The 22747-nt window shown below is 40.3% G+C and overlaps 2 protein-coding genes across 2 annotated transcripts; both read right to left on the reverse strand.

The window, feature by feature from the left end:
* Window positions 1–579: 579 nt before the first annotated feature.
* Window positions 580–4772, reverse strand: LOC104445018 (calmodulin-binding receptor kinase CaMRLK). Its single transcript, XM_010058812.3, is given in 4 exon segments — window positions 580–1610; window positions 3172–3240; window positions 3243–3302; window positions 3305–4772. Coding segments are annotated over 4 exon segments (2067 nt in total). The 5' UTR covers window positions 4599–4772; the 3' UTR covers window positions 580–966.
* A 12502-nt stretch (window positions 4773–17274) lies between these two features.
* On the reverse strand, window positions 17275–19480 carry LOC104446932 (CBL-interacting protein kinase 5). Its single transcript, XM_039312345.1, has one exon. The coding sequence runs from the start codon at window positions 18847–18849 to the stop codon at window positions 17482–17484; it is 1368 nt and encodes a 455-aa protein (XP_039168279.1). The 5' UTR covers window positions 18850–19480; the 3' UTR covers window positions 17275–17481.
* Window positions 19481–22747: the final 3267 nt, after the last annotated feature.

Raw genomic sequence — 22747 nt, forward strand, 5'->3', positions numbered from 1 at the left:
ATTCAATTAGTTAAAGAATGAGAATCTTGATACTTGGAATTTTCATACTCGGATAGGAATATCTTGTAATAACATTATGCAAAAGATGAAAACTTTATCACATAATTCTATCCTTTGCTTTCTTAAAGAGATTCCACTTCCAAGATAAATCCAACAAGGCCCAGAGCAGGAGACGTGCACGCAACATCGATATGCAACATCGATAATCTTCTCTTTTGGCAAACCAAAAAGGAAGATTGCCAAACAAAAAGAGCAAAAGAAAAATAATAAAAATGGGAGAAAAAAATTCATCCAAAGAGAATAAAGGGCCCAAAAGGAAACAAAAACAAAAAAGCAAAAGAAAGGAAATTTTATATATAAAAAGAAAAGAAAAAGAAAACAAGAATCCGATGAATTGAAAGGAATCGTTGACGAAAGATGTCGCAGAAGAGACAAACAATAAGTGGGATTCTCTGATCTCCTTGTTCACCTTAAAGAACAACATCTTCCCCCACATCCCCCAATCTTAACGCCCACAACCCCCAATCTTAAGCCCCCACAACCTCACCTCATTCATTCCCTTTTTTTCTTTTTCTTTAATTTAATTAATATTCTTTTGTTTTTTTTTTTTTACTTTAAGATCTTGTCTATACATGGCAAAAAAAATCTAAATCCCACAACAACAAATACCCAATGGACACCAAGCCTTGGTCCAAACTGAAATGCAATTCCCAAAAATATAAAAAAAAAAAATCGACCTGAATTTTACATCACCCGACATGCTGATGTGATATCAGTGACTCAATTGAGAGCTTTCCTATGTTTAAGGGACGTGACCAATCGATCGGGAATATTGTGGCAGCAGACCTCACGTGTGACTTACACGACAGACTCAATTATAATTCCCGTGCCTCCTTAGCATTGGGGCGGCCTATGTCGGCTTGGTGTGTAGCCCGAGTTTGAGCTACTCGATAGACTCTTGGCTTGTCAGCTCGGCTGGGGGCGGATGTCCTTGAGGAGGCCCACAACTTGTTGCATGGTGGGCCGCTTCCCGGGTGACTCCGCCGTGCACAAGTAACCCACGCGGAGGCACTCCACCATCTCGCTCACCGTGCCGCCGCAGCCGATCCTCAGCCTCCTCTCGAGCGCCTCCTCGCCGCGCCCTTCCCTCACCAGCCTCCTCGCCCATGCCAAGCTCTCCTCGCTCCCTTCTCGCCCCGTCAAAAGCTCCACCAAGATCATCCCGAAGTAATAAACGTCTGTCTCCGGGGCGGGGTCGGCACGCTCAATTCTCCCATCCCCGAATTGCTCTCTCCCACCCCCGAAATTCTGGATCCCAAAGTCGGAGATCCGGGGCTCGAAGTCGTCGGTGAGGAGGACGTTGGAAGCGACGAGGTGGCCGTGGGCGGACCCCGCATGGTGGAGGTAGGCGAGGCCCCGGGCGACCCCGACCGCAATGCGGTGGCGCGTGAGCCAGTCCCCCTTCTCTGGGGAGGATGACTCGCCACCGGGATGCTCCCACGTGTCGGTGCTCCAGTCCTCCACGTTAGGTGCCCCGGCCGGGAGCTCGTGGAGCCATTGGCGGAGGTCCCCGTTGGGCATGAACTCGTACAGCACCAGCTTCTCCTTGCCTGCAACTCAAAGAGAAAAGTCCTCTTCATTCGTACCCAAAAATTAAATGAAAAAATGGATCTATACGGAAAACAATAAAAGCGTCACCTAATTAAGGTCTTCCCACGTGTTATTCCAATATATAAATATTCAAAATTGTATTAAGTAGAGAGACGAAAATTACAAAAAACCCAAAACTAAAGATAATGTGATATAAATATTCCAATTTTTTCTACATCACAAAAACCCTAAATCCCTTTCTTTTTGTGTTATAAAGAACCTAAACTTAAACAGACATATATATACCTTCTATGTCAATTTCATTTATAAAATATTTAATGCACTGGTACAAAATTCGGGTCTTTCATGACAAAAATATTCGACATATTTATACCATAATGAACATAATTTTGAATTTTTTGTGGTATTGAGTAAAAAAAATTGAATATTGGCCAAAAAAATTTGAAAATGAAAAGCTTGAATTTGATCACAAATGCCAACGCAAAATCTAGGGCTCTGAGAGAGAAAAGTTCTGATGACGATCCGAAAGTGTAATCATGACGGCCGTGCGTCGGTTTGCGTGTCCGGAAAGAGTACAAAAACCCTAAAACGAAAAAAACCTCACGGGAGAAGAGAGAGAGAGAGAAGAAAAAGAAGAGTCCGGCGAGTACGACACCGCCGCACGGACGCAAGAAATCGAAATCGAAAAATTCGGACAAAACTCCCGGAGATCCCCGTGACCCGACTTAAATGCCGGTAAGTTTTTTTTTTTTTTTTTTGGTGAAGTAATTTAAATGCCGGTAGTTGAAACAGAGACAGAGGTAGGTCAATGCCCTGAAAAGGCTCAGACACATCTGCAGCAGTGCCAGGCAAAAAGATGGCCATTCCCCAAGCATAAAAAGTTAGAAAAAAAAAGTCAATCAATGCAACCTTTGGAGCCAAACTGCCGCCTTTAAAGTGCATAGATATTGATTCAGTTGTCAATTTTCCAATTCGTGTCAATATACTACTAAATTTCTGAAAAATTTCAGTGATATTTAGGACTAATGGTAAAATTAAACAATTCATAATTGATGTTTCGAAACAAGTTTTTAATGTATAGTCGGCAGTTAGATTGCTTCAAGAAAAGTTCCTATCAAGATTTACTATGAATCTTTGAGTACGGTTCGATTATTAATTTTTCAATTTGGCTAATGCAATACTAAATCTTTGTGCCAAATTCCAATGAAATTTAGGATTATAATGATAAAATTGAAGAATTTAGGATTGGATAAATATTTCTTCAATCTAAGTTTAGCATAAATAGTAAAACTTTTAAAGTAAGCTAACAAATGAATAAATGAAAAACTAAAAAGAAGAATATGCAAATTATGAGCTTAGTGTACAGCCCATACTAAATCTTTGCACGAAATTTCAGTAAAATTTAGGATCATAAGGATAAAATAAGTTTAGGACTTGATTGTGTAATCATGAGCAATAAATAGCAAAATTTTTAAAGTAAGCTACCAAAAAAAGAGAATGAAAATCGCAAAAAAGCAAAAAAAAAAAAAAAAAAAGGAATGCAAAGCAGTAGCCACGTACCGGCGATGCAGTAGCCAGAGATGGGCAGCAGGTTCGGGTGCTTGAGCTTGGCGAGCCCCTCGAAGACCCCGCGGCGGCGCCGGGGCCGACGGCCCTCGCGCCGTCGAGCACCCGGATCGCCACGTGGAGGTCCCCGGCAGCACCGCCCGGTAGACCGGCCCGCACCGCCCCTCCCCGAGCAGCGACTCCCGGCCGAACCCGGACGTGGCGGCGATCAGGTCCCGGAAGGTCAGGCTCATCAGCGGCTTCTCGAACATCACCACCGCCGCCGACGACGGCTCCCTGATGTCCGCCACCCACGCCGTCCCCGACTCCGTCTCGAACGCGAACGGCCCGGACGCCTTCTCCATCCGGAACTCGGGCCGGGCCGGGCCCGATATGGCCCACTTGTTCTTCCTTCGGGCGAAGCTCCTCCCCCTCCCGAAGTAGACGCAACAGAGGGCGGCGAGAGCGGCGGCGACCAGGGCCGCCGCCGCTGTCGGAACCAGAATCAGGACCAGCCGCCTCTTCCGCGAGTCGGGTCTCTTGCCCGCGGCGAGTTTCTCGGTGGGTCGGGTAGCAGGGCTCGTCGAGTTACGGTGGCGCGTCGCCGGGCTCGGGGTTTTCCTAGCGTCGGCTTCGAAAACGAGGTTCTTCCCGGCGTGGATGAACGCGGAGTCCCCGTACTTCCGGCGACTCCCGGGGCTGACCCGGCCGGCGAAGTCGTTGAGCGAGACGTTCAAGGACAAGATGCCGGCCAGCGGAGGGAAATCGTCCGGGAAGTCGCCGGTCAGCGAGTTGTTGGAAAGATCCAGGTACTTCAAGGACTTGAGGGACGAAACGGGTCGCGGGTCGCCGGAGATGATGCAGCCCGAAACGTCGAGCCGCTCGAGCGCGGCGAGATCGGAGAGGCCGGGAGGGAAGGCCCCGAGCTTGTTGCCGGAGAGGTCGAGGACGCGGAGGCGCGAGAAGAAGCGGGAGAAATTGCCGAAGCTGGTGAACCGGTTGCCGGACAGATCGAGGACTTCCAAGGGCGACGAAGACGAGACGTTCCCGGCGCCCGCGCCGGAGAAGGCGATGCCGCCGCCGAAGCGGTTGGAGGAGAGGTTGAGCTCGACGAGGCTCGAGTCGGCGATGAGCCACCCGGGGACGGCGCCGTGGAGGGAGTTGCCCGAGAGGTCGAGGGCGCGCAGGCCCTTCACGTCCCTCAGGTGCTGCCACGCGACGTTCCCGCTCAGGTTCCGGGAGGGGAGGCGGATGTCGGCGGGGCAGGCGGAGCGAAGCCAGGAAGGGTCAAAGCCGGAGACGGAGGCGAAGGCCAGGGAGACGGGACTCTGGTCGTCGGCCGTCGCGGTGGAGTTGCACGCCGAGTCGGCCAGGACGAGCCACGACGAGGCGAGAGCGATGAAGAACGGCCAGAGGAGGCCGCGCCCGCCGATCGTTCCCATGCCGGAGATTTCAGGGGCTACCGGTCGCCGTCGCCGGCGGCATGGAGAGATGGAGAGGGAGATGCTGGCTGGCTGAGTTTTATCGGTCGGAGATGGTGGTGGAGGCGGTGGTGGTGGTGGTGGTTTTGGTTTGGCTTTTTGACCGGGGTCGTCTGCGGTGGTAGTGAAGTAGCTAGGACTAAAAGGAGGAGGTCGTCAAGCGGTCGCAGGGAATTTTCGCAAAGGAAGGTGGGCCCACAACCGACACGTGTCGCTCTCGGAATGGATAAAGCGTTGCTGAGGTGGCTACCCGAGGGAAAGGGAGGAGAGCTTCTCCGTGAAGCCCTCGCTTTCTTTCCTTGTTTTTTCTCCTCCTCTTTCCCTTTTCTGTGTGGACTGTGGAGTGGGGGAGATCTTTCTTTTCTATTTCTTCTTTTTCCTTCCCTTTTTCTCTCCTATGGAGTTAGTTTTAGCCAGGGATCTAATTACTCTCTATTCATGGACCTCCACTTTTGTTTTTGCCCCTCAACAAGCAAAAGGAAAAAAAAGAATTGGACTTTGTCTTGCATGGAAATTTCCCGCGATTGTTGTCAACCGTCGGAGGAAGTGATGATATCGATCGTCCAGCTAACGCGTTTTTAATCATGTGATCGGTGTCGGTGAGTGCCGTACCGTCAAATTGAGCATGGTAAAGTCGATGTGTTCAAGCTTGTTGGAGCGCTGATTTGATTGTTCTTTCAGCCCCACTCTAACGGAGAAAATTTTACAGGCATCTCATCATGTGGGGTTAGGTGAGTTTTACTCAATCTACTTATTCACTTGCATTGGGCTTACACGAGCAAGGTGTAAGCAATAATAGATCGTTAAGTAATCTTTGTCTACCATTACTTTCTTGAGTTTTATCCAATTTCAAACATGGACTAAGTAAAGGAATTTGTTAGAAGAGTCAAAGTAAAATAGGAAAATGAGACAATTATTCCTTAAATTTTGGCCCAACATGTAATGTGACCTTTTAAATTTTTGGTGCATTTTTAATATAGTTCATGAATTATATTTAATATGTATCAATAGTTTAAATGACTACATTGAACAAATTATAAATTGAGAAATCACAATTAAAGGATTAGAAGTTCACGAATACTATTATATATTAAGTCAAAGTTCATAAATCATTATAAAGTTACCCAACTTTGATATACGTGTTTTTATTAGTTTTTATTTGCATTTCCACATTTTTTTCCCTTGGGTCGAAGACATTCTACATGTTATATTACTTATATTAGCATGTAATTGTCGCCAATTGTGACATCGAGGATGTTGTCACTTGTGGTACTTCTATGAATTTATTGCACCGCATCCCTGTGCATAAATACTGAAAAAGAAAGCGTTCTATAAAGCTGAACAAACAGAAGAAAAGGACATGCTCAAAGTGCATCACGCGAGTATTTTAAACGAAAGTATAGTTAAAACAGATATATGATAAAAATGAAAAAATAGGAATTGGAAGAGTGTGAGCATAATTGCAGGATTTAATTTATTTTTATTTTATAATATGGAGATCCCTACCCAGTGTCATATTTTTAAGATGAAAATTTAGTTCAATTTTCCATTGATTGAGTTCTAATACATATATATCTTTATTTACCGTTATTTGAGAAAAATCGCGAGTTTATAATAAATGAATATCAAAAGTAAGAGTAAATACAGGAAAAATGGAATGACAATAACTTATTCACATACTATTAAGTTATATACGGTTATTAAAGTAATAGGAAACATAATAAGCCATATAAGTCTATTTAAAAAAAAAAAAGATTAAGTGGATGTCTTTATACATGCGCCATCACTTTTGTTTTTCATTATTTTAATCATTTCGAGCTTAATTTATACAGACCAAGCAATGGAAAATAAAACAACATAACTTTACGCTCAATTGTGGTTCATTTTGTATTATTAGATCAAGTGGACTTTATCACTTAATGTATTATATTATATCTATCTTTTATAGGGTGGAATACTTTATGTTTTTATTCTACTAGTTTATTTTTTATAAGTGGCATCTTTAATTTCTTCTTTTGTTAACTCTAATATTATCTATACATAAAGTGAGTGTATTTGTTGACTAAATTTTATCTTGTGCTTGAATCTGGCATATTTTATATTAGAGATGATTCGATAAGAAATACATTCATATTTTGTTTGATTTACATTTTCTTTTATAAGTATATATTTTAATTATTTTTTAATTGATGTAATTGTCTACTCTATTGACACAATGAGTTATATTTCTCTGCTTACTTTAACTTTAAACTAAAAGAACAACTTTTTGCTCATGAATTATTGTTGAACTAAGGTTTTGTTTGTTTCATTAAAAAAAAAAAAAAATTTGATTTGAAAATATTTTCTTAAAAATATTTGTTGAAAATAATTAGCAAATGAAAAGTATTTTTATTATCGACAACAATTGATTTTTAAATTTAAATATTTTTTGAATGATGAAAATATTTTTCTTATATTTATTTTTGTAAGAGATATAAGTAATGCCAATTTCCTTGATTATTTTTTTAGAAAATACTTTTCAAGTTATTAATTCTCCTTGAAAATTTTATGTCTAAAACTTTCTTTTCTCCCTTGCTCACTTTTAAGTCGACTAATCACCCTACCCAAAGTCATGTCAATAAATTTTTTCAATGATTTTTCTCCTTGTTCCTACCTCATTCGAGTTGCAATCTTGTGAATAGTCACCACTCCCACATAATCGCCATTGATTTTCAAAGGATTCCTTTAACGAGCGTCCAAAAGTGTCTAAGTTAGACAATTATGTTATTTTTGAAGCATAGTTCATCTCACGCGCAATAAATAATTTGTAAATCAAACTATTAGAAGTTTTATACGCAAAAATTGCTTTTAAAATACTCATTAACAAATCAAATTTAGTCCTTTTATTCTCTTCGAATTGGGCAATAGTCAAAATAAAGGAAATATCGTAGAAAGGAGGGAGCGTCGGCTGGTCATTCCCGTGAGGGCGTTGACTCGGGCGGCGGAGTCTTTGAACGTGAGCAGCATGTAATTATGCGGTGATTGCGACCAAAAAAGTTCCTTCCCGAGTTTGAACGGCACGTTAGGATTCTACTATTGACTTTAGGCATAATTCAAATTAATATACCGAGCAATGTCTTCATCTGGAGTTGATTGATTTCTCGATATGGCTCGCTCATTTAAAGTGTCGTCCACAATCCGACACATTAATAGATAAAGTCGTCTTATCGAACGGTTTTGATGAAGTCTAGCATTGCTTCCTGCGAAAAAGTGAAGGAGCTTTGTGATTCTCATCTTCTCATCCTGACTTTTCTTTTCGGATGTCAATGTGCTCCGGCGAGTTCCAACTCGCCGGAGCTCGGGGGAGCAAGTTCGAGTCTTCGACTCTCACCGGAAGATTTTGGTCTCTTCTTTACGTTTCCTTTTTTTTTTCCCAGATTTCTGTTTTAATTTCCTTTGGGCTGATACGACAATGTTGTGTAACACCATATCCACGTGACATAAGGCACTTTTTCCCACGTAAGCATGACATGTGAATTGTCAGAAAAATAATCCTAGCAATAGTCAAATTTTGGATGGCCTCCTTGGACTTCCATAATTGAATCGAAAAGTAACAGATCTCGATTGTCCAAACTGAGATTTTTTGAATAGTTGAGATCTACCGTATTTCAATCTGAAATTTGGTAGAAACGTTCATGATTTAAAATGGTCCTTGGCTTCGAAATACCGGGAACATAGAACTAAGGTTATCTCTCAAAACATTGTTTATTCTAGGGTTAATTAAGTAGATTTTCATTCTTGGCTCATGAATTTAGTGAGATTCTTCCATGTGTCCTGGTTTTACCTACTTAAAGAGGACTTCTCCCTCGTAAGAATAAGTGAGGAACCTAAGAATAATTCAATGGAAATAAAAAGAGGACAATCTACAAATCGGGCAAAAGTCATAATTTTCCTATTCCACAATAGTAATGTGAGATGGCACCCCAACCAAAAAATTCAATCCAAGTTGATTTTACAATTTGGTTCATTAATTTTTTTAGTATTCGCCCTTCCCGCCCTATTTCTCCTCATCTTTAGCAATGGCCCGACTAAATCCGATCCAGCTTATTCAATACATACCCCCTTTCTCTCGCACGAAATGTCAATCCCACTAATGTAGGATCAATTAGTCACGCGAGCCGGTGAACCTGCGTGTATATTCGGTGCATTGTGGGAATCCCTCTAATTTTCAACCATTTGGTTTTCCAAAAGTCAACCCTATGCCCCCATAAAACCCAGAAGATTTAAATGAATACTCGATGTTACATACTGAATTCTTTGTCACGTGCGACGACCTTGACCGACTAAAACCAAAGAGCAAACTCATCCACTCCAAAGTCAAGGAGCCCCTCCTTGTAAGCCAATCGATGCCTTCTCAAGGACAAGTTTGAAGCGCCTTCCCTTACTTCCAGTCACGAGTTGGCACGCGACCTCATGGATTCCGCTAGGTTTTTCGAATGGCATGGGTCGTATGAATAGAATCACGTAATTCCATTAAAATTATCCATGTTAGCATTGGCCAGGCAAGTTTGGTTGAATGGATTGAATTGATACAATCGTAAAAGGTTTAAGACTGTATTGAAAAAAAAAATAGTTTATGACTAAATAGATACAATAACAATAAATTTAGAATTTATTTGATAATTCTCCTTAAATTTGCACTGATATGTTTTTGCTATTTCTCGTGATTTTTCCGAGGTATCCTCATCTAGCCTCATAACATCAAGTGCTACAATTTTTAGGTGCTTGGTCTTGCTTCACGGGTGTTTGGTTATTTGCTAGACGCAGCAGAAGGGAGATAAATCCAATGCAGATCAAATTGAATTACTCCATGCAAAGACAAAATAAGATCCTCAATTATTGATTGAAAGATGTCAAAACTATATTAAAACAGTAATAAGTTAAAAAAAAATAGATTTAGCTAATAATTTAACAACAATTGGTGCTCCCTAGGTGGGCCGTATATAGACAATAAGCTTCCAAATCTTTTATTTATTTATCAAATGCTTTTTGAAATTCGAACGTCTATCTTTGGAAGAATTACTCGATACTGGGTAAACGTGTTTGTCTTTCTCATCCAAAATCTGGGTTCGGATTATTTTACTTGTCAATTTTTAAGGCCACCCAAAATGTATGGACTTGTTTATTTTCGATCACGATTGGAAAATACCCGACGAACTTCCTTAGAGCATCCCGTATCAAAATGCATCATTTTAATTCTCTGAATTGATCTTCTGGCTAGATTAATTGACAAAAGGAGAAAATTAACGAATAATGACCGATGGACTTTTTCAAGCCAAATGCACTCTCTTTACTGTTTTAGATTTATGTCCACTCTTCCAATGAATCATTTGTGCAAGCGAGATTTTATTGGCGGGTTGATCTAGCCAATTTTATTTTTCCTTATGTTGGTTGAAAAGAAAATTTCATTTCCATAAATCGAAAGAGTCACTCAACATAGTCAATGTATTCGGTTACAATGGGCTTGAAACAAAGGTACTTTATTGTAATAAATAAGAAAATGATTGATAAGGTGGAAAACGAAGAAGAAGAAGAGAATTTGATAGGTTGTCACTGTCTATTAGATGTACATCCATTTCCATATATACAATATATAAAGTGCCGAACATCGGAAATGCCAAAACTTGGCACGAAATGACATTTAAGTGTCAAAAGTTAGGAAAGTGACATTTAAGTGTCAAAATCAGAGTAAAATAAATTACTTAAGTGCCAATGGCAAGAAAATCCGACCAAAATACTTATCCAACGATGCAAGGGAAAAATGAACATTGTTTTGCACGCTAACATGGATAAATAATTAATATAAAATTATTTAAATTAAATTTAAAAATAAATTTATTTAAAAACAAAGAGAGAGAGAGAGAGAGAGAGAGAGAGAGAGAGAGAGAGAGAGAGAGAGAGAGTTGTTGTCGAGAAGGGCCGGCAATGGCGAGGGGAGGGCTGATTGGGGTTGCCGGGCCATGGCTAGGGGTTGACAACCTCAGCCGACCAAAGGTGAGGGCCTATGAGCCCTAGCCCAATGACGACCTTTAATTTGGCTGGGCAAGGGCTAGCGACCCTCGTCGGATTTGGGGGAGGGTTGTGACCCTCGCCTCGATTTGGGCGAGGGCTCGCGAGCCCTGACCTCCGATCGGCCGGGTCGCTAGGCCCCGGCCCTCCCCACATCGTTGTCGACCCTTCTCGGCGACGATGGGGAGGCGGCACTAGTGAGGCAATGGCGAGGGCACAACCCTTAGGCGCCTAAAACTGTCTTCCTTCCCACCCCCTCACATTTATTTTATTTTATTTTTAAATTTTTATAATTTAAAATTCAAATTCATGCAAAAACGACGTCGTTTTGCATTCTTTGTTGAGTTAGCTATCTAGTGAGTCACGTAGGCGAGCAAAATTAATAAAAAAATTGCCACATAAAATTTTCGGTAAAGTTCGTCGGAGGTGACACTCAAGTGTCTTATTTTTAAAAAAAAAAGGTACTTAAGTGTCACATTCTTAATTTTTGGCACTTAAATGTCCCATCGTATCAAGTTTTGACACTTGTGGTGTACTTTTGCCACAATATATAATTAAAGTATGCACTGTGGGTGTCTAGAGGAAACTCATTACCCTCGAATTAAACTTGATCTCTTCATTATTGCTTCTCGTATAGTGTACTTTCTATAATCCAATAGTCCAACAAAGACTTCAAATTATAGGTGGAGACAATCATGATAAAAATTCGATATCAAAAGTTTAAACTTATAAGTAAAAGGGGAAATCATATGCATATAAAGAGTTTATAAATATCATAAATAAGTGGTTTAGAACATTCTAATAATTACCACCGCCAAGATGTCTCAAGGACTAAGTATTGGACATCGAATTCAACTCCCGCTCATCAACCTAAAGTTTTAGCTTTTATATATATTTATTATATTCTATTCCTCGTTAGTGAGTGCCAATCACATGGAAGTTGATTTGATAAGCTACCTGAAGTCATCATCTCCTTCCAAATCCCAATCCCAATCCCACCCAATTCAATAAAAAGGCCCTCCACTACACCTGCCCCCATCACGTGGCGTTTGTCTCATTTTCCCCTCCCTCTCTCCCTCTTTCTTCTACTCTCTTCTCCCTCCAACCCCCCACGTTCCACTTAAACTAATCGATCTGTTCAAATTCTCTTGGAGGTGGAGAGCTTCAATCAACGACAGGATCAACCAAACCCACATGTGTCCAAACCCGAAATTCCAAAGGGAATGACACCTAACCCTCCACGATGGTTACAGACATTCTAGTACGACATCGTGAATCCGAACGCAAAGTGTCACCAAGCCTTGTCCCCATCTTTTCAATCTGTCCTCGCATCTGTATCGGTAACCGTGACTAGTTTACTACTTCTTTTTCTTCTCCCCCCGGCGCTGTGGCGCGGCTTAGTGGGGGGGCAGTTCTTGCCCTAATCTCTGCAGCTTTCGAGGGTGGGGGGATTTCGGTCATTAAGTTAAACGAAAGGTGGGGCTCTTTTGGGGCTGAACTCGTGACAACTGGATTGCACTTCGGGGGAATCCGCCGTTTGCTGAGATGTGATGAGCTAGTGGGCGCTTGGATTTGGAATTAGCCATTGGGCATGTGAACGTGGGCGACTTTGGAAAATCTCACTCGAAAGTCCATGCAATCCCACTTCGAATCTATCCGTGTCATTCTATCCCAATGAAAAGGTCCGGATGCTCTCACCCTATTGAGAGGCCGTCATTTCAGGGTTAGTGCAATTTAGATTGTCCATATAGTTTTCCTTTGATTGTATTTTTTTCATTTTCTTTCCTTTCCTTATTCCTTTTCCGTCATAAAAAGTCTCGTGATCAATGCAACGCTACCTGTCCCCTCCCCTCCAATGACAATGCGACGTCTTTGTAGTTGCCACGAGGTCCCTAGCCTCGAATGCTCCTAAATTTTAAATTGCCCGAGGCTTGCTTGCTAGTCATGTGTAGTGGTCACGACCACTACCGCAAGTTCACATTGTCCTCGTGCACGGACACGCACACACGCACGCTGTGACATGCAATGAAGCGAGAGTGTTGAGGAACGAGCGATAGTAGAAGTGCGTTGTGGGGGCGAGATGGGCACAGCGGTGGCAAGGAGAGGAAGGGAGGATAGGATAGATTAACGTAAAGAATTTTGAGATAACTTTTCTAAAATAGGAATACTTTGATCAATTTAGGGTAATTTATAGTGAAAGATCCATATACAATAGTAAGGTGGAGGTTTGACTCTTCTTTTCTATTGCTTGTCTAGTGACAAATTATATGAATGCGTGACTTGTAAGATTAGGGAAAATACTTGTCTAGACTAGAGTCCACCGCAATTGGTGATTGTAATCATTGTCGCGATTGCTTATGGTTTTTGGACAAGTCCTTGGAAATTTTTCCTAAGATCAAGTCAAGTGCTACTTAATATAATAAGGTGGAAATTCTAACTCTTCTATTACCATTTGCCAAGTGGCAAACTAGATAATTACTAATGAACTATTAGATTTGGCTGGTGTCAAGTAAAATCCACCTAACTTAGAGATGGCGATGGGGGCAAGGACGAGAGTGGGGGATTGAATCTTCCATCCCGTGAGGCCTCATGTCCACCCCCACACGGCAAGTTGGTATGCTTCATCCCCACCTTCGCAGGCAATCGAGTTTCGTCCCGTCAATCATCTCGACCCATATTTATCTTAAGTTTGGATTTAATTGAAGAAAGTGAGCTAAAATTTGGTACCGTGCCAATCTTTTAATTTTGAAAATCTAATAATAATGAATGGAAGTTAGCATTCTGATGGCAAAAAGAGGGGGAAAACAATAAGAACATTTTTTATGTAACTTTAGGCCCTGTTTGTGTTCTTTTTTGGTTGTCATGAATACAATTTCTATTTTTTTGTTCAAAAAGTAGGGGTGAAACAAAAAAAAAACCGTTTGGTCCTAGGGACCGGAACTGACCGACCATCGGTTCCGAAACGCTCTTTCCACCCGGGTTCTTTTGTTTACGTTTTATTTCAAATTTATTTTTGTTCAAAGAACAAATTTGGACAATCTCTGCTCTTTAAATGTTTTTAAACGAAACAAAACATCAAGAACTTGTTTCTTGTTCTTGTCTAATACTCTCCTATTTTTTCCAATTAACCGTATTTAGATAATTAGAATAAAAAAACAAATCATATTTCCAACAAAAACTAACAAGGAGATTTTTTTCTTAAAAGAGTAATAAAATAGTTTTAATTTTTGGCTTTTGTTTATATATTTTATTAATTTGTATATAAATTATATTTTAAGAAACAATTTTTCTCTCTTATTTTTCTTTTTTTTTATATCTTTTGGCTGGTCACTGGCCTTGGCCATGGCCGTCGAGGGTTGGCGACCTCGTTGGGTGTTGCTAGCCTTGGCGAGCCTCACCATGGCTGGGCGAGGCAACTGGCCCTTGGCCTAGTTGCCGGCCATGACCGAGGCCGGGCAACCAGTCAAAAGGAAAAAAGAAAAAAGAAAAAAAGAAAAAAAGGAAAAATAAAAAAAGGAAAAATAAAATAAAATATTAAAAATTAAAAGAAACAAAAAAAAAATTATACAAGTTTATCAAACGTGTTTTTGTTCTTTTTTTATTTATTTCAAGAACAAAATTTTTATGTAGTTACCAAATGTGTTATTCTATTCAAAAATTGTTCCTTGGAACAGAAATGGTAATAACTATTTATGTTCCGGAGAACAATTTTTGAACAAAACCGTTACAAACGTAACCTTAAAATGCTTAACATTTTAAAAGACAAGGTGCATGGAGGAGGGGCAGATTCTGTGGGGTAATACATTCGACCCTCTCCTTGCTCCAAATTACACATGTAGGGCATTTTATCAGTCCCATCAAAGGCTGGGCAATACAAATTTTACTAGGGCGATTCAAATTGCCATCCCTAGCCCAATTTGATGATTCACGTCACATGTATCACGCTCATATGCATCGAGTGCATATATGCCCTAGCTCGAACCAAAAAAAGAGGATACAAGGCTAGCCTCTCCCTTTATCCATTGATACTTCCCGCCCTCTTTCTCGTCCAATAATGGCTGTCAAGTCTAATAAGTGGCAAAGGAAAGAAGAACATTAAAAGAAAATCTATTCAAGCCACATTCAAGATAAGACTTAATTACATCCATTCCTACAAAAATTAGAATTCTCTAAAATCCATTAATTTTTAAGAAATGAAACGATGAGTAGAAATCGCAGAGAATTCTAAAAAAGAGCACCAAAAGATCCAATCAAGCTTCAAAATCGAACCAAAGGCAAGGGGTGCATGAAGATTTAAGAAATTACAGACGAAATAAAAAGTACCTTAATTAATACTAAAATCTTAACATTGCACTTGTATACCAAAACCATAATAACAAAATAGAAGTATCTTTTCCGATGTAGATAATCGATTCACAAATGCACATGTGCAAGCATATGTGATCGTTAAATAGTCTGGTTGTAACATTGGTATCGAGTTTAGAGCATTGTAATTGTACGGTACGACGATGAACCTTACAGATTTCTGGTGGGAAGCCGCAAAAGCATAGGTTCGCTCTCCACATGTCGATCGCCTGCCAATGACCCAAAGAAGGAACATGTATACAAAATAGGGAAATCTTTGCTGATTTCAAACATGGAAATTGCCATGATTTGCACCTCGAGATCGGACGTCCGACAAGAAGATCATCTTCTTTACTTTCACGCAGCCGAGCTTCCACACTCTCTGTTGACGTTGGGTTTTCCTCAAGACATTTAAGCTCCGAACATAATCTCAACAGTACAAAAATTAGTGGAATAAATTAGAGCTAGATATCAAATCAATTAGTGGAAATTAATTAATTTGGTATATTAATTAATTTGGTATATAATGTTGGGTCTCATTATCTGATTCAACTATTCTTGGCCCAAAAGAAATCACGATTCCACTTCACGATGGCCATAATATTCGTCCACTTTACTTGGGCCAAAGTATAATTTCCAAGTTATCTACGCCCAAAATAGAAAAAAAGAAGAAGGAAAACCATCCACTTTGCAAATCCATGATAAGTTGAACACCTGTTTGCAAAATAGTTTAAAAATTGAAATGCAAGCCCAGTTTGATAATGGGCTTCAACATTTTGATTGAGCTTGTTTTCGACCCAATCATCATGTTCGTAGTCTTCCCCATATGATATCAACTTATCCTTTCATAATCACCGCTTTTGCACATTTTTTTAAATAAAGTAATACCATTTAAAATCTCAAATTGGCACTTCATGACATATTATCTCAAATTAATTTTCATATTATAAAAATGCTCAAACCAATACTTTATCACGCATTTGCCTTTAGTAAAATTTTCATTTTACTGAATACCCAAAATTGACATTCAGAACCTAAATCTATCTCTACGTCAAATCCCATATAGCTAATGGAGGGCATATATATGGGGTGAAAGTGTCATAAATGCGTGATACGAAAATTAATTTGGCAATTTATGTGTCATAAGGTATTGATTTAAGATTTTTTGTGAAAGAAAATCAATTAGTGCTAAATATATCACGGGTATCGCTTTTTGGGATTTCTTTTTTGTGGTAGTTAAGTCCTCTTCCTTTTTTCCCCCTAATTGTAGGGGTTACTTAGTCATTTTATTATTGGTGGTTTGATGACACGTATACGGTATGTTGATCAAAATTGGCTTTGTCAGTACTTTTTCAATCATTTGGCATTTCGTGTTATCAACCCTCATTTCAAATTTGCTACTTAAGGAGAAAAATTTTAATCCTCCAATAAATTCTTTGATTAAAATCATTTATGTGCAAACCCTTTGAAAATCTATGATTTCTCCCCTCAGATTGCATAATACTGAAATGGCATCAATAGTGAATTGTGCAGTGTGCACATCGTCACAAAAAAATTGCCAGTAGAGGATTTATAGAGAAGTTTAGTACTTATTCAATTCTCATGTTACAAAATGCGAGTGACTTTCAATCTTTGGCATGATCACTGCGACTGCAAGGAATAAATTTTATTCAATTAGGCCAGGAATGCCAAAACAAGTTAAAAGAAAGGAGCAAAATTTCTGGGAGAAATTCCAGCAGTACCATTTTCATATGACGCTTACTTGAGTGTGATTAATTATTGATCATTCCCTTGGATGTCATAAGTTTTCAACCGATCACTTGATTGTTATGACTATTAGAATAAAAAAATCATTCATTTGAGTGTCATAACTCTTAAAAAGATTCACCATAGGTATTGAAAATTTGACATGATATGACACCTGTATATAAAATTCAAGTGATCGATTGAAAAATCACGACACTCGAATGAAAATCGTATGAAAGTTGTAGCACTCATATGATCTAATAAAATGTATGTTCTGCAACTCAAGTGACTGATGAAAACTTATGGTACTCAGGTGAATAATGCTCAAAAGTCATAACACTTAAATATATCTTTTCTCTATAAAACAATGTCAGTATTTCCAAAGCACAATTAGTAAACTTTTAACAAGTGCCTTGAGGGCACTCTTTTAACATTTTCATAAGTAAGAAACACTTTACAAAGACAATTACTTAAAAAGCCGACAGGAAGGGAAATCATATAATCTTAAGTATCATAAACTTAAGGTATTGTCCATTTGTGATAAAAATATACACATAAGGTAGCAAGAGATAGATACAACTTGTCAATTTTCCTGTTGCAGCAACTAATTTGCTCAACGGAGTAGCAGCACGTTCTCAAGAAATCCTTTCGCCCAAGCAAAAACCCAGAAAAGAGGGAAGAAGAAAAAGCAAACAAAATTCAAAACCTAAGCAGTTTGAGACTGTTGTTGCATATTTCCATGCCAAACCCACACAACATCCTTCAATGAAGGCTTCAAGTCATGGTCGCAAAACTCCTGGTACTCCAGTGTGTCCCCTGCTGCCTTCTTGACTTCCACAAACGAAAAGCTTGGAGTGACCTCAAAGAACTCTGCATCTATGGCGAGCTGCCCTTTCCTCCCTTCCTTGTTCCCCTGCAGCTTCACCACCCCGTTGTTCGTCTCGACCTTGAATTGCTCTGTGGATGCCAGCTCCTCGAACTTGGACATGATCGCCGCCACGGGCTTCGTGCTTGTGAACCGCGCCTGGGGCCTCTGGTTCGCGTGATTCTCGAATAGGTTGGACAGGTCGAATCCTTTCGAGAGGGATATGATGTCGAACGCGTTGAAGCTGGCTGGCTTGAGCGGGCTTATTGGCGGTTTTGCTGCTGCCGCTGATGCTGCTTCCGCTTCGGGATACACTTCCGATGGCTCGAATGCAGCCTGGATGTCCTTCATTGTCACGCTGCTATTGATCCGAGAAATCGGCGGGGGCTCGAACCGCTTGAACCCTTTCTTGAACCAATTGTTGTCCATGATTTTGTCTATCCCGATCCTTGAGTTGGGATTGGGGTCAAGGATTTTCGAGAGCAGCTTCCTGACTTCATGAGGGAACCATTGCGGGCACTTGAAGTCCCCCTTGGAGATCTTCCTATACATCTCCATGAGGTTGGCATCGTGGAACGGAAGATACCCCGCCATGAGGACGAACAACACGACGCCGCACGACCAGATGTCTGCCTTGGCCCCGACGTAGCCCTTCTTGTTGATGACCTCCGGGGCCACGTACGCCGGGGTCCCGCACGTCGTGTGGAGCAGCCCGTCCTGCCTCTGGGACTCGCACGGTGCGCTCAGCCCGAAGTCGGACACCTTCAGGTTGCCATTCTCGTCAAGGAGGAGGTTCTCGGGCTTGATGTCACGGTGGTACACCCCTCGGCTGTGGCAAAAGTCGACTGCCTCGATCAATTGCTGGAAGTATTTCCGGGCCATGTCCTCCTTGAGCTTACCCTTGGCCACCTTGTTGAACAGCTCGCCGCCTTTGACGTACTCCATCGCAAAGTAGATCTTGGTCTTGCTCGCCATGACCTCGTAGAGCTGCACGATGTTGGGGTGCCGCACGAGGCGCATCACGGAGATCTCACGCTTGATCTGGTCGATCAGGCCGACTCTCAGCACCTTCTCCTTGTCGATGATCTTGATCGCCACGTTCTGGCCGGTCTTCAGGTTCCGCCCGTGGTAGACCTTCGCGAACGTGCCCTGGCCTAGCAGCCGCCCGACCTCGTACCGGTGCATCAATGTCACGCCCTTCTTCTCCATCCTCTCTCTCCCTCCTCCCTCCCAATCTAAGACCCAATCGGAAGATGAAACCGATTACAGGATGACGATCTATTGGATTGGAACATAAACCGCTGTCCTGGCTCCATTCTGATGTCTCTCCTTCATCTGGGGACAAGGAGGATCACCAGATGATTTCCAGGAAAAAACGGAGAGGGAAAAGGGCAGAACGAAGGGACCAAGGAACTTCCGACCTTGCCAAAATGCCGGGCTCAGAGACAATCTTTATTTATTGTTTTACAGAAGCTAGAAACAAAATTTCTCATGAAGAGAACACCAGATTTCTTACCAAATTAAAACCTAAAATTAGCAAACCTCTTCCACAGAAAATTCATTGGATGATTTTTCTAGTTTCTATAGATAGTAATCGATGAGTCATATGGTTGTGCCTTATTTAGATAATCTAATGGCTGTTAATTCACTGGCTTTCATAAATTCTAGGAAATTCTAAGCTTATACTGACGATTCAACACCAGAAAAAGGGGGAAAAGAAAAAGGAAAGGAAATCGAGTCAACAGGAAAGAATGTACGGGCAATTTCTCGAGTGGATTTGGATGAGAAAAGTACAATATAAGTGGTGGTGATAAAGGTTCCAGAAATGCCTAGTCCTGTCCAGGTCAGAATTACAACAGAAAACACCAAATTTAAGCAAAAGGAAAAGAGAGAGAGAGAGAGAGAGAGAGAGAGAGAGAGAGATAATAAACTAAGAATTTGAGGAAAATGCAGAGTACCCACTAAACTTGCCTGTCTCGTGTAAAATTGGACTAAATTTCCCCAAAAAAAGAAAAAAAAGAAAAAAAACTAGCAGGCTCATAAAATACTGAAAGCTCGATACCGGCTCTATGGGTTGATAAATTTCAAAATTTTTAATGCCCTTATCCTATTTTTTATATTCAATTGTTCTTATAGATGCATAGGCATACCATATAATGCTGACCCGGATTCCATGGGGGCGATTCTTGAATTATTGATAACCACTATTTGCATGGTTTCGAAAGGCGACAATCAACTTACTGGGTCTTCGAAATTTTAGTGTCGTGATATCCATAATGTGACGCGTAAATCGAACATAAAGACTAAATTAGGAAATGACATTTATCGACATTTGCTAATTATAAATGGGTGCTCGGGAAATTTGACTTATCCAAATTTGGGATGCAACGGGTTCTTATTTTCAATGGATTCTGCTTTTTTTCTTTTCCTTTTCTTTTGGCTTTTATTGCTGTATTTTGGCTTTATAATAATTTCTGGTAAGCTCCTCCCAGTGCTCCTAAAAGATATGTCTGGCCGTGGATTGGTGGCAGAGGTCCTCCTAAAACAGGCTACCCGGACGACAGGGACCAATCGATGTCGTTTTCCTCGGTTCAAACCAAACCACTCCGGCTGCTGGACCACGCCGGTCGTGTTCTCATCAATAGGGAGGCGCCGTGTGGCGCGCCGTGTGGCCTGCCGACGTCGCCGTGGGCGTGTGGGAAGATCTCAGTGGTGGCCCTGAGAAATTGGAGCCACAAGCATAGGCCGATCACTGATGTTGCGATTCTGGCGCCGTATCGATTTCAGAAAGTATGGGTCCAATCCAAATCCATGCACAGCGATGGATACCAACTGGTCTCTTGAGTCCAATTTAACCGTCTGGCTTGGCTGAGCCTCATGAGGTAGGTGATGAGATGGGGGTCATGCCGGAATCATATGCGAAGTCTTCGTATATAGAGAAGTTTCTTTTTCGTCGTCTCTCTCACGTTCCACATGTGACATGTGAGTTTTGTTAACGAATGTCAGAAGAATACTGAAAAAGGCAATTAGAAGGCGTTCTTTGAAATTTATGGCTACGTTTGGTCATCCGAATTTTTAATCGGGATAGAATTGGATAGGATAGGATATAAAATTCTGACATTTTTTATATCTCATTAATTGTTTGGTAAATCGCAGTATTAAAGTCGAATATATTCACATCATATCATGTACATTTTTTTTTTATAGAAACAGTATATCATTATAAATGAACCTAAATATTCATAAATGGAGATGATGAAAATCTCTCGTAACACTATTTTTTAATTTATTTTTAATTTAGTTTTCCTCTTTTTATATTATTTTCTTTATTATTTCTTTTTTCCCTTTCATCATTCTTTAATAAAATTTTATCAAATAGTAAATTGTACTAACATACCTAAATATATAATAAATATAAATATTTAATTTATAGATTGAATGTTTATTATAAGATAGAATTAAAGTTGAATATATAAATTAAAATAAGATTAATTAAAAAAATATATATTTTAATTTCTTAAATTAGAATTCAAATATTATTTATATTGAAATATAATTTTAATTTTGTTAATTTAATAAGTTTCTTATTCCAGAAAAATAACTTTCCTATTATGGACGTTAGAAATTCTATCCACATTTATTCCACTTTCCCATGAGATAATAAGATAAATCATACATATCCTATCCCGAATTTTATCCCAACTGTCAAACGCAGCCATTTAGTGTTTGTTAATACATAGGATGGGGATCATGCTAGAATTGTATGTGAAGTCTTCATATACAGAGGAGTCTCTTTTTGTCATCTCTCTCACGCGATAGTTCGACATGTGAGTTTTGTTAATGAGTGTTGTAAGAATACTGGAAAAGACGGTAAGAATACTTCTCGATGTGGGTTGTAACTTATTTAGTGTTCATTAAGACATTTTTCAAAATAGTGTCCACATTTTGAAAGAGTAAATTATTACCCAGAGAGAGACTCAAGCCTCCAGTAGATCACGGAACAGTTTTGCGAAATGATCGATGAGTGATATCCATCACCAAGTCATCCACGCATTGTGTGGTTATACAGGCATATTCCTTTTGGGAGGAGCTCATATAAATCAACCGAGTCATTACAGATTGTGTCAAATTAAGACCAATCTATTCAAGAAGGGAAGTCAGTGATCACCGGGACAAGAGTTTTGAACTGAGTGTAGCTCTTGGCGTAGCTCAAGAATGACCATGAGAGGTGAATAGATCAAATGGGACATTAGAGGAGTGTGTCGGACAGTATGGGCAGACAATGACTAGGATGTTGATGTTTTAAGTGGGGAAGTGACACCACATATCCCAATCTGGTGAGAGAATCGATCAATCACCGTAATTCAAGAAATTAGCAACAATCAAGCAATCAGCAACATTCTGGCTCCACCAAAGATGGTGACACCAAAGAAGAAGATTCGAAGAATCAAGCAAAAGAAGGAAACCCACGAGGCACTCTCCACCAAAGAAAGAAAGAAATTGACAAAATCGAATCCCCACAAATCAAGCATCAACAAATCACTAACATCAATTTCCAATCAGTCGATTACTTTTCCTTTCAAAAACCTCTTGATTGTAGACATTGATCTTCTTGTGAAAGTTTATAACTAGAGCCTAAATACGATAGGAAAAAAAAAATACAAACATATTCCTTCCTCTGTTCTGCTATTCAATTCTTACTCACTATATTTTGGTTTTAAACACAATGAAATAAGATGCTTCATAAGTACGTCGATTGTGAAATGATCACAACCTTTAGTGGTTATACCTTGCTATTTCTTGTAGACTTGTCCCACGTGAATTTGGTCGGATCTTTCCAAATGATTTTTGAGGTTTAGCTTACATAAATCAGGTCGGGCCGCACGCATATGCCTGCAAGCAGACATGCACAAACACAGAGAGTTTGGTTACAATCTATAAATGCATCATTTTAGTCTTGGGGGTTTTAGTGTCTACGTAATTTGCTTCTCTTTTAATTTGTTCAGTCAAGTCCTTTGATTTGTACAATTTGATCCTCCAAATTTAGGTCCTCTAACTTTCTCAACTAAACTGTCCAATGGTCGTAAATTTAGCAAATAAACTAGAA

This window comes from Eucalyptus grandis, chromosome 5, assembly GCF_016545825.1.
Source record: "Eucalyptus grandis isolate ANBG69807.140 chromosome 5, ASM1654582v1, whole genome shotgun sequence".
Classification (NCBI taxonomy): domain Eukaryota; kingdom Viridiplantae; phylum Streptophyta; class Magnoliopsida; order Myrtales; family Myrtaceae; genus Eucalyptus; species Eucalyptus grandis.

Bases quoted from the DNA above. Each gene is read 5' to 3' on its own strand.
- LOC104446932 (XM_039312345.1), bottom strand. From the start codon at position 18,849: ATGGAGAAGAAGGGCGTGACATTGATGCACCGGTACGAGGTCGGGCGG.